The sequence below is a fragment of the Dacryopinax primogenitus genome (assembly GCF_000292625.1).
Source record: "Dacryopinax primogenitus strain DJM-731 SS1 chromosome Unknown DACRYscaffold_5, whole genome shotgun sequence".
Lineage (NCBI taxonomy): Eukaryota > Fungi > Basidiomycota > Dacrymycetes > Dacrymycetales > Dacrymycetaceae > Dacryopinax > Dacryopinax primogenitus.
In genome coordinates, this window is record NW_024467202.1 from 1,028,481 (window position 1) to 1,040,273 (window position 11,793).

An 11,793-nucleotide genomic window follows, 5' to 3' on the forward strand; every position below is an offset into this window, starting at 1 on the left:
TTCCATGTCATAAAGGCTTAGTCATGTCTCTTGACCAAGCAATGAGCTGGTGCCCTGACAGCAGCACAGACAGTGGGAAGCATGACATGGGGAGGGAGGGCAGGGATCATCTGTCTGAATGAAAATCCTATCTTCTTTTTTTGCCATGTGATGTTCCTTTGTTGATGTAACTTCATTGGGTGAGACAGGCTGCACAGCCTCCCTGCCAACTGCATTATCATGTACATGCATTGCTATCTAATGTACATATGGGGGGCTGTACAGGGAGCACTGCTGGGGGAGTCCTACTCCTCATCATTAATGTCATATGTGTGCCCAATCTTCTGTGTCTCTGTGACAATCCACTGCTTATGTCCTTTCCAGAACCCACTGGCTCTCGTGGATGCCTGGACAGTGAACACATAGTGAGCCTCAGCAGCCTGAGTGAGGTTACAAGCATGGATAGGCTGGTAGCCCCTCTGCAACAGGATCAGCCAGGCTGCACACACTGGAATTTGTACATAGACTTACCACATCCGTATATAGCATGCTCATCATGCTAGCATCAATGTTCAGCATGCCAGTCACAGCAGTGTCAAATGCAGTTGGATGTTGGGTCTGCCCTTTGTCATCCACAATGGTAAAGTACAAGCAATACCTGAAGGCTGTGCATGAACTCAGTGCATACTGAAAGACAAAACTTACTTTGCAACAGGGGCCATATAGTTCTGATCACATGTCTCACAGTCAAAAATGCCATGCAATCCTTCAGCAGGGGTGGTAGCCTTTGTGTTGCAGTGCAGTGTGGCGCAGCCTGCATATGTGATGCTCTTCTCCTTGTTGATGTTGATTCTGCCCTGGATCCGGAACATCTGGGGGATCTCACCCTCATCCAGGTGCCAAGTGCAGACCTCAGTGATGGTAAGCAGCAAGGGGAGAGTGATCTGATGGCGACTTGCAAGGGAGGCTGCGCCATCTGCACTGCAGGCAGCACTCAAGAGGTGCCATTGCACAGGATCATCCTTTGCAAAGTCCCACCCAAACGTTCTGAGGATGCACAGCCTGGTCACAGATGGGAAACTTACCAGGTGACCATCGCAGCATATCCCGGAATGCTTGCAGGGTTCCAAAAAATCTTTGTGTAGTCTGAGACAGTTTTCAGGGACAGACTGTGATGCTTGTTGATGCATATGTTCTTCAGCAGGGCAAGCTTTCCATCTTTTCCATCAAACTGCAACCAATATTTGTCGAAAGCCACCAAATGAATGCAGCAACCAGTGTTGTCCAAGAGCCACATGTCCACGCGGGTTGTCTGTGCACCAGCAGTGTATCCCTGGTTTCCTTCAGACTGTGCAGCCTGTGGTATAAGAAATCTTAGCTTACATAGCTTGCCTGCCTCAGTGCCTTCCTGTGCATGACATTGCTGGTGTTGGCAATAATGCAGGGCACATCTGAGGGGAAATCAGCTAAGTGGAAGGCTGCACATCACAGTGAGATCACTGACCAATACACTTCTTATCTGGCAATTTGGGGATTTGGACAATTCAGCAGATGTTAAAATGAAATTCTGGGATTGTCCCATCATCAGGGACCTGGTAATGAAAGTCAGATAATACAGGGACAAGAGTGCAGCCTACTAACCTCAGTGATGTCACTCTGCTGGTGGTGGAAGTCAAGCTGGGATGCATGGAATGAACGGCAGTATTCTTGAACCACTACAATAGCATTGAGATTGAAAATTGTATATACCTAGGGTATGATATGATTAGACAGAATAGAAGAACAGCTGCACAGATTGAGGCTCACCTTACCCACCTCAACATTGGCAAACTTGGCACAGACAGGATGGCACACAACAAGGTCAATCTCGCCCATCAAATTGTGGCAGAGAACATTGATTGTTCCCTTATCCTTGTGTCGGATCCTTGTGATTCTCACTTGGACATTCAGTCTGCACTCATCAGCTCCTGGAGGTTGGATACATGAGAGATGCTTACCCAGCTTGGTACATTTGCACTGTTTGAATGGGAGCAATGAAAGGAGTTGTACCCAATGCAGGGGGTACAATTGGCAGAGGCACAGGCTGTGCTGCAATCCCCGGAACATGGGTAGGGTGCCTTGTGTAATAATGCAAGGCAGTGTGATCCAGACTCACATTGATTGGGAGGAGACAGTTGACCTGGGTAGGAATGGGCACTGGGGGTGGGGGAAGGACTGGAAGCATTGGTGCAACAAAGTCAGGGGGCACAACCCCCACACTGATCATGGTGATTTGGGTTGTAAGGGGAGGGGGCACAGCCTGTGGAAGCAGGGGCCAGACATAGTGAAATTTGTAAGGGGCAGTCACATAGCCCAAAGAACAGTGGCCTGCTTGCCAGTCAGAGACAATGTTCGCCCAACTAGGAAAAGCAATGGGCATTGAAATGTGACTAAACCAGGTGGTGTACAAGTCAAAGTTTATGATCAAGGTGACGCTGGAGAGGGGTCAGAACAGGTTTAGGCTGTGCTGATTGAACAAGAGGTGTACCTGTTCCTGGGACCCACAAACCTCTCATACAATGTCAAAGTGATGATGTTGTACACCTCGATCTCCTCATTGTGCAACCTGGGCACAACAGATGAGTGCAGCACCACCTTTGTAACAAAGGATGCACCATCCAAGAGTGTCAAGCTGGTAGAAGATCAGTTCACATGCAGCCTTGATGAAACACGACTCACATAAAGTAAGGCAGGTTGAACATGTTGCCCTCTGCATTGAGCTCCTTGCTACACTCAAGAAGCTGCAGGATGACAGGGCTGGTATCTGAGGCAAGAGACACAGTCACCATCTCCTCAATACAACCAGTGGAGAGCCGTGGGACAGCCATTGTTATAGTAGTTAATCAAGATGAGAGAGAGAAGAGAGAGATGGACAATGCAGAGATAAGTAGTACTTTAAGGCATGCTCAGTTGACACGCCTCCTATGGAAGCAAAGGGCACGCGTTCAGCATGTGACTCACCCAAATTTAGGAATCTGTGCAGAGTGAGTGCGCATCCTGCGGGAAAGGGGGGTCCGCACAGCATGTGATTCGGACCCGTCAAAATTGCTTCCATTTTGCGTTTCTACCTATCTAGGGGCTGGAGGGATGTCACCCAATGTCATCGTGAGCTTCAGCAGGACCCCTAAATTTTTGTATTTTCCCAATGACTTTTTTACTCAGCTTCCGAATGGGCAAATGCCTCCCTAACGCCGCTCTGGAGGGGTCATTGAAGGAAAATGGTCATCGGAGGAATTAACTCGTGGCCACTGAGTCAACTCTAAGTCTCTCTTACTCCTCCGACACACTTCAACGACACATTATTCTTCAACGTGTCCGCCTCGAAGCTTCCTTTCAAACTACCAGAAAATGGTGTTTTTCAGCTCCACAGGAGTGACGGATCTCCACACTGCAAGCCTAGTGCACACTCCCGCGAGGTGCTCATCTCCCGAGCAGACAAACGACACAAACATTGGAGACAAAAAGTTGGCGAATTCCTAACAAGACTTCTTCCCGGTCTTAAAGGTCAGCGTGTCTTTTATATTTGTGTGACACCCCCTTACAGGAGATTCCGATCAGTGAATCGATATTTCCAGTACTCCATCGAAGACTTCCCAGAACACTATGCTCTATATTCAAAGCCGAGGCTAACTGGCGCATCGGCCAAATCTGACGATTTGTACTTGTGGGGTGTGTTTATTAGATTTGAAACTTAGTCACTTTCGGATATCTTATTGATTTTCAGGTTCCAAATATGTCAACAACTTCCGATCACCTGCAGAATTCGCATTTCACGCCGCCTGGCTACTGACAGATCCCACGCTCAACCAGCGCAACTGCGAATGCCAATGGTGCACCGGTACCCCCCAAAAAGTGCTCAGTCAGCGGCTGGGCGTCAACGTCGACCGCTGGTATAACGTTCCCAAACTGAGAACCGATTTTGGAAGAGCTGACCACGGTGTCGATCTTCGTGAAACGCCACCAGCTTCACCAACTTCCACTATCGAACCCCCCGGATTATCTGCACTTTCGGAGCTCCGAGATCATCCACCTTATCGGATAGGAGAATTGGTATGGGCCCATGTGCGCCCGCCGATGCGGGCCGACACCGGTGAGACAATCGATTGCTGGCCTGGTGTGATCGTGGATATTGCTATTCGCCCTCTGCGAACGGAGGCAGGTATGGATCGGCAACAAGCATTGAAGCTGAAGCTTCTTGGCACTGTCCACTATTCGACTGTGGAAGCCCTCGATGCGCTGCCATATCATGCCTATCAGATCCCGATGAACCTTCATCAGTTCCTAGGGACTTCTCGCCCTCCGAACCTCGCCAATGACGCTTCATTTGATAAACTATCCGACGTCAAGATTTATCGAGACACCGCGATTAATCACGAGCCAAGACAGGCGACCTTCGACAGCTCTTGGCCAGCGTTCCTAAAGGGGCTCGTGATGACCTGGCGTATAGCTGATCTCTGGACCCTGGTCCGGACAGCGGGTGGAGATCCAGCGACCACTTCACACCGTTCGAAGTCGGAGACGACTTCTTCAACGGTCCAGCCACAGGACACATGGGACACCATTTGGTGGGGTGCCGAAAGCATTTGGGTTGGGGATCTTGTTCGACTACAGGGCAAAAGCCTCGAAGGGAATCCTCTGCTTCCACTGCTGTCACAAGGGGCAGAAACAAGGACCTTGTTCTTCAAAATTACAAAAATTCATACATGCAAGCCCACCAGCATCTCAGACATTTGGCTCTCCGGTACATTATACGAGACCGTTCCTGAGGACGAGACGGGGGATGACGCACAAAATGAGTATGCCAAGAAAGAGCCTGGCCACGGTGATGATGGATCGTCCTTAAACGATCTCGTACCGATGGGGTCTCTGCCAGAGCCACCCCTGGGATTTCGGTTCAATCCCGTCCTGGGCGCGCGCAGCACAGTCACCATACCACTTCGCAGCATTGCAGGGCGATATTACGCCCACCTTGTGTTCTCTCCGGTCCTCACTTTCCTCCGCTCGACGGCCAGAGTCAAGCCATCTCAACTGCTGGCTCTGTCCGGTTATGCACCTGGAGATTCGTGGCCAGAGGTGCGACCAAATACCCATCAAGATCGCAAGCAGCTGTGGGATGAACTGGAGGCCGAGATGAAGAGATTCTTAATGACTAAACCCTGGAAACCTGTGAATGGGAATCAGGCAATGAAGATCGAGACGAAGGGTGCTTGAAGAGTCGAAACCCCCGCGCAATGTAAGTGACGCATTTGCTTTGATAAGATCTGTATGGATAGATTGTTGTAGATCAGTTCATTCATATGTAGTCACGGTGCATGTAATGGTAGGTAAAATTTTCCATCCTGAGGAGTGTCAGACACGAACATATGCATTTCCTGGATAGGCTCGGCTTTGCACTCCGCCATGTTCGAAATCAGAGCGTTGCTTTCTTCCAGAGGTTAATTCATGTGTTCTGACCTGGTCAAGCTACCTTACTAATGAGGCGTTCGTTACCCAGGCGACCGAGCGTACATTTCCAGGCGAGTTAATATTCCTCACTAGTTCACAAGAGACCAGCATCATCATTGCAATCGAGTGCAGTATATCGCCATCAGAGTGCCTGTGTGTGTGAAAGGGCTGCCATTTGTGCTCCTCAATCACACGTGGGCTCAAACCTGACTTCATTAATCTTCGCATCGTATCGCAGTCGCGCACTGCAAGCTTTCCTTCCATTCATGGAACATAAAACCCAGTTTGATCATCTCTCTCTCTGACATGCAGGACAGTACGTGCCAACACGTAATGTGAAGCGCGTAACCTATGCGTGCCCCTTCACTGTACATCCTTCTTCAACTATTGAATTATTATACAACAGATTCATTCTCATCGTATAAAGAAAGTCCGAGTGGGATGTGGGGAGGATATCTGCTTCCGATAGCCCATGCAAGGACGGCATGGAGACATCTTGATGTCAGGGCTGGTGCCGGAGATGCGGGCATTCTTGCTCCCAAAATGATGATCGAAGTCGCATCAGGACAAGTAGATGTATTCGTAGACCGTGTGGACGGGCACTGCAAGTGGGTACAATGTCCTATAGACTATGTGACCTTGATTTCAAGAAAATTGCCGATATGGAGAGATAGAGGCCTCAGAAGGGATGAGACGGATCAATACGCTCGGTGATGTTCAGGGAGGCCGGAATAACGACAACTTGCCGCGAGCTCGGCCACTAGATTGCTTCATACCGATCGATGCTCCCGTGGCATCCAGGACGCGTTCCTCGGTAGGCTTCCGCGCAAATGGCGATGAAGCGCTGAAAGACTGGTTCGGGACGCGTCAATTATTGACGCCTGTCGTAGTGGAAGGGCGGGACTGGTTGGTGTAAAGCGAAGCTAGAGATGGAGTGTGTACCGTTTTCTGCCGCTTTCTGGCCACGGCTTGGTCCGCGTTCTTGTGGTTCTCGACCGTCAGAGCGGCGGCAGTCCGGGATTTCTTAGCTGCTTCTACCACACCTGTAAGAACAGAGCAGGGAGGCGGCGTGCGACAGAAAAGTAGAGAGTTTGCAAGCTGTGTTGCGCGTAAGCTGGCGTCGTTTCCTGTTGCTGCTACGCGTGGGACCGATGGATTGAGAGGGCGATAGAACTCGCGCGCGGCTGTCTCGCGATGCTGAATTTCTGCCTCGGTCGTGGCCGCTTGCAGTTGCTCTCCCGCCATACCCGTACCAGCTTGAGAGTTGTTTGGATGAGGGTCTGCAGCTGGATCAACCTCCGAGTTCGAATGGTTGCTCCCCGTGCTGTAGTCCTCTGTTATTGAGTTTCCATCTTCTACGCCCAATTCTCCATCCGCTACGTCCCAGTTCTCATACTCTGGGTTCGAATCGTATTCCTCCGAGCCATATCCCTCACTGTCTCTCTCCCTTTCCCACTCTGGGTCCCACCACCCGCCCTCTTCGTCCCACTCGTCCTCATCGGAGTGAATATCGAAATAAGGGTCTCCGGGCAACATGTTGTTGAACCTGGGTGCAACTTCCCTGCTAGCTCGGTAGCGCGCCTGCTCCTCGATCATTGGGCGCAACATGTTATACCACGGGGTCAGGTCGATTATCCGCGGGACAGTCTGTGGATAGTGTTCTTGGACAGAGACGACTGTGGGGTGGCTGGGGAAGAGGGGTGGCTGAACGGCCGAGAGGTAGCGGTCTGCACGAGGCTGGAAGAGGGCGAGTTCGTCGGGACTGGGGGTATGCCAGCCCGAGGGAGGTGTCATTTTGCGCATGGTATCTGCTGTGAGGTCTGTGGATAGTTAGAGCGAAGCTGTTAGTGGGTGTAAAGGGACGTACCGAGAGCACACAAGAGAGGCCACTTTTGGAGAAACTCTAGTGCCATGGGGGTGACTCGGGTGTGGTCCAACTTCCAAACCCGTAATCGCCATGGCCCTCTCAGTGTCCCGTCCTGATCCACCACCAGTGCTTGCGACAGCGCCTGAACTCCTGCGTGGGTGATGGTCGTCTGACTCGTGTTCAGCACGCAGAGATTGTCAAGAGCTCCTAGTTGGCGGATGTTGGCATCGTCCAAGTTCCTGCAAGCAGCGAGGTTGAGGTCAACAAGCAGACAGAATGATGTGCTTTCTGGTGCGCGGGAGATATCGAGAATATGGGCGTCGCTCAGCGCCAGCAGAGGGTATGATAGCAGCTCTTCACCCAAGTCGTGACCATATGCTTTCACCCAGGCGAGCCATGTAAGCGGCCGCACATATTTCAGGTCTTGGGCATCCCTGATCAGCATACGGATACAGCGTACAGCCTGGTCGGCGGCTAATACCTCTGTGATAGAGTCGAAGAGAGCGGGTTTGCGCTTGACGAGGTCGAGGCAGAGGTCGTAGAGCGGTGGGACGTAGGTGGGGGTGCATTCATCTCTGTGAGGGAATCCTTTCATGTAGGTAGCGGCTTCGCCCTCCGATCGCATGGGTACTATGCCCCCCTTTATCTCAATTCCGCTGTCATCGAAGGTGTGCTGGGTGGTTTGCCGTCGTTGTAGGAGGATTCCATGAGCCCTCATAGTGGGATGTCTCACGTGAGTGATGGAATGGGCGATGTTGAACGCGCCTTTTAGAGTTAATTCCTCCGATGACCCCAATTCGGAGGCAAAATCGCCCAAATGGCCCTCCGGGCTCAATTTCCCTCAATGACCCCTCTGGAGCGGCGTTAGGGACGCATTTGGCTTCTGAAGCTGAATAAAAAGGGTGTTTGGGAAAATACATAAATCAGGGGTCCTGCCCAAGCCTGCGATAACATTCACCCAAAAGTGCATATATTAACGAAATTCAAAATTACAGAAACAGTGAACAACAAAAGTAACAAGCACGCAGTAGACGACGGTGTTATTTGTTCTCTCCTTTTTCCCTATCACTGAGAGGTCTCTGTCAAATCTTGTCAATCTGTGACTTGCAGGACCCCAACTTTGTTCTCTTAGCATACGTGCCCTATTTTAACTTCAGAAGTGCAAATGTATCCCTAACGCCGTGCCAGAGGGCTGAGGGCCATTCTGGCGACTTTGCCTCCGAATTGGGGTCATCGGAGGAATTAATTTCGCCTTTTATGACGGGTAATGTGGCTGTGTTGTGTTGCTTCCGTGACTGCGGGTCACGAGTTTCCCATCGTGTATGCACGCACTAGACCAGTACTACTCTCCTCCCACATCACGAACCAATATGGAACAAGGCGGGTTTGATGATTTATTCAGCCATGGGAACGCGGTGTCGAACCCATTTGCAAACGGAGATAACCCATTCGCTGATGTACGATCGCCGACGTCTGATCCATGGGCGTCATTCTACGTCACTCAACAAGGTACAGCCCAGCCAGCGTCGCCGCTCGCTCGCACGCACGCACGATTCCACTCTGAATCTCCAAACACTTCTCCTATTGCAACAAGAGATGTACAATCACACGACGATATCGATGAGGAACATGAGCAACCGCCGCCGCCCAGGTCTTCAACACTCTCACCACCCTTCAGAGAAGTATACGACGAACAAACACAGGAAGAACAGGTCCTCGTCGCTCCAGAGCCAGTACGTCCATACGATGTACCCACGGTACCATCACCCTACGAACCTTCCTTCCCCACACCAGTCACAACCTCGTCTATCCTCAGTGACTCCACTCCACTGCCGACCATGGCATCTATCTCCGGCCTTCCGGACTCGATATACGACTCTCCGCTGGGTGCATCGGCATTCGGAAACCCATTCGCCCCTGCTAACCCCATGATAGCGTCCACGTCTTCCCACTTCACACCCGTTCAAGACAGAAAATCTACCGCGGACCTCCTGGACAGCCTCGGAATCGCGGACGATTCCCCCTCGGGTGCCTTTGCAGGGCCCAAGTTCAAGCCTCCACCCACGCCAAAAAGAAGGCCAGTGAGCAGAAAGGTGCCTCCAAAATCAGCAGAAGTTAACCAGCTTGTCCCGCCGGTCAAAGTGGAACCGGCAGCACCCGTACCTGCTGCTCAAGGACCTGCTGCCACCACTGCCGCTGTGCCTGTGGTTGTGCCTGGAACCGATAATTTACCGCCAGCAGAACCCGAGCCAGTTCCTGCACATCCTGTCCCCGCTAAGCCCGAGCCTCCGAAACCAATACCCATTGCTGCTGTCGCCGAGCCAGTGGCTCAGCCCACAGTTCCAGCAGTCGCCGCATCGGTCTCCCCTCCTCCAGAGCTACTCACCGCCCTCCGCACCCCTCTTCCCCCATCGGAGATCCCCTCTCCTCTCGTTCAAACCCCGACACGCGTTGCGAGCCCCCCGGCGCCCCACCCCTCCCAACCGATGCAGACAATTGCGGAGCCCCTCTCCCCCTCTTCCCACACATGGACCCAGCATCCCGGCCTCGGTCCATCTCCAGAGCCAGCATTCTTGTCTCCACTAGAGACGCAGTATAAGCGTGTAGCAGATCGGACCTTGAGCGACCTTACCATGCCTGGAGCGGAGGACGCGGGGTGGCATGGTGTTAGCGTTACGAGCCCGGCGATAACGCCGGGGGGTTGGTTGACCCCGGGAGAGGGTGAGATGCTCGGCGATAGACATGCACAAGCAGCCACAGATGTCACGGAGACGGAGGAAGAGGTGGAGGCCGTTCAGGTATGTATTGTCAATACGGGAACCGGGAGTGCCTTGGGACTGATTATGTTGATAGGCTCCGGTACCCAGGGGAATGAAACGACGAGTGGACCCGGATAGGCCCAGTATCAATGTCACTGTTGGCGATCCACAGAAGGTTGGCGATCCCATCAATGCCCATATCGTATACACCGTCCATACGACTGTACATCTTTCCCATCCTTCTCATCAACCTGAACACTAACGGCAATTGTAGACAAGCTCCCCCAATCTTTTCCGCAAAGTGTCCTTCTCTGTCCTTCGACGGTATTCTGACTTTCTCTGGCTGTGCGACGCTCTCTGCCTGAGCAACCCCGGCGTCATCGTCCCCCCTGTGCCGGAGAAGCATTCCTTTGGCCGCTTCGAGGAGACGTTCGTGGAGACGAGGAGACAGGCACTCAATAAGTGCATCCAGAAAATTGTGGATCATCCTCTGTTATACACCGACCCTGCTTTGAAACTATTCTTAGAGTCAGATTCGTTTGCAATGGATGTGAGTGGTGTTGATCTTGCTAGAGGGCGTGGTCACTGATACGTGATGATAGATCAAGCACAGGAAGACGGAAGTCGGCGTCAATCCGTCGGCTAGCACGCCCGGATTGATGGCCACTATTGGGAGTACGCTGACTGGTCCCAAGTTCATCGAGAATGATGACGTACGTACTGACTTCCCTGCTACGTCTTTCATGTTCTAATCGAGAGTCAGTGGTTTGAGAACAGGAAGATATATCTTGATGCCCTGGAATCTCAGTTCAGGGGGCTAATCAAGGCGATTGAGGCAGTTTCGAAGCAGAGAGCTGGTGCGTGAACTTGCCGCTGATACCAAATAAATTTTGAACATCGTCCTGAAGATGTGGTTACCGCTGCTAACGAACTGTCCCAAGCCGTGGCAGAGCTTGCCCAGTCCGGCCTGAGCAAGCAGCTCTCGCATAGCGTTAGCATGCTTAGAGAAGTCGAGAGCCGAGTGAAAGACCTTCAGGAGAGCCAAGCAAAAGACGATATTATGACTTTCCTTGCTGGAAGTAAGTCTCCTGTCCTGTTTCTGTCCGCTTCAATATACTGAATGCATCTTGGCAGTCGACGAGTACACCCGCCTGATCGGCTCCATTCGCCTCGCATTTATGTCACGGGAACGAGTCTATCTAACCTGGCAGAACGCCGAAGCTGATGTGCGGAAAGTGCGTGCGGGACATGAAAAGGCAAAGCGGCAGGGGAAGCTGCCCTCTGACACGACGGGGGTGTCTCTTGCTCAGCTTAGTGCGGTCTGTTTTGATGCAGTTGTTTCGGCCACGGACGATGCTTACGAAGAATTATAGGCCGAAAGGCGTGCTCTTGACTCCAAAACTGAGTTTGAATCTGTAACCAAACTCGTCAAGTCCGAAATCGCTCGTTTTGAGCAGGAAAGAATTGAGGATTTCAAGGATTCGTTGGAGATGTTCTTAGAGAATATGATTCACCGACAGAAGGAGGCCAGTCGAAAAGGCTCTTTATCCGACGACTCGTCATCTGACTATTGTCCCAGCTGATAACTGCTTGGGAGCATTATCAAGGCGTCCTACTCAAGCGAGTCGGAACAAACATTAGCACGAATGGATCACAGCAGGGAATCCGACCTTGAGTCAGAAGTCGTGGCTTTCCGTGCATATC

General features: G+C 51.7%; 4 protein-coding genes across 4 annotated transcripts; 2 read left to right on the forward strand and 2 right to left on the reverse strand.

Moving 5' to 3' along the window:
- Positions 1-284: 284 nt before the first annotated feature.
- DACRYDRAFT_14798 (uncharacterized protein) lies at positions 285-2,846 on the reverse strand (the record flags this gene model as incomplete). The annotated part of the gene is made up of 12 exons (XM_040771055.1): positions 285-458; positions 511-637; positions 685-1,041; positions 1,065-1,327; positions 1,363-1,430; positions 1,492-1,571; positions 1,621-1,694; positions 1,786-1,916; positions 1,977-1,995; positions 2,135-2,378; positions 2,528-2,650; positions 2,698-2,846. The coding sequence occupies 12 exons, from the start codon at positions 2,844-2,846 to the stop codon at positions 285-287; spliced, it is 1,809 nt and encodes a 602-aa protein (XP_040630686.1).
- A 317-nt stretch (positions 2,847-3,163) lies between these two features.
- Positions 3,164-5,229, forward strand: DACRYDRAFT_115111 (uncharacterized protein; the record flags this gene model as incomplete). The annotated part of the gene is made up of 4 exons (XM_040769940.1): positions 3,164-3,239; positions 3,283-3,522; positions 3,577-3,687; positions 3,743-5,229. 4 exons carry the CDS (start codon positions 3,164-3,166, stop codon positions 5,227-5,229), a joined length of 1,914 nt encoding a protein of 637 aa, XP_040630687.1.
- A 1,101-nt stretch (positions 5,230-6,330) lies between these two features.
- DACRYDRAFT_115112 (uncharacterized protein) lies at positions 6,331-8,053 on the reverse strand (the record flags this gene model as incomplete). The annotated part of the gene is made up of 2 exons (XM_040769941.1): positions 7,331-8,053; positions 6,331-7,283 (listed from the first exon to the last, which is right to left on the reverse strand). The coding sequence occupies exons 1-2, from the start codon at positions 8,046-8,048 to the stop codon at positions 6,331-6,333; spliced, it is 1,671 nt and encodes a 556-aa protein (XP_040630688.1). The 5' UTR covers positions 8,049-8,053.
- A 2,148-nt stretch (positions 8,054-10,201) lies between these two features.
- Positions 10,202-11,672, forward strand: DACRYDRAFT_49189 (Vps5-domain-containing protein; the record flags this gene model as incomplete). The annotated part of the gene is made up of 7 exons (XM_040774887.1): positions 10,202-10,312; positions 10,364-10,639; positions 10,692-10,802; positions 10,853-10,946; positions 10,998-11,168; positions 11,224-11,408; positions 11,463-11,672. 7 exons carry the CDS (start codon positions 10,202-10,204, stop codon positions 11,670-11,672), a joined length of 1,158 nt encoding a protein of 385 aa, XP_040630689.1.
- Positions 11,673-11,793: the final 121 nt, after the last annotated feature.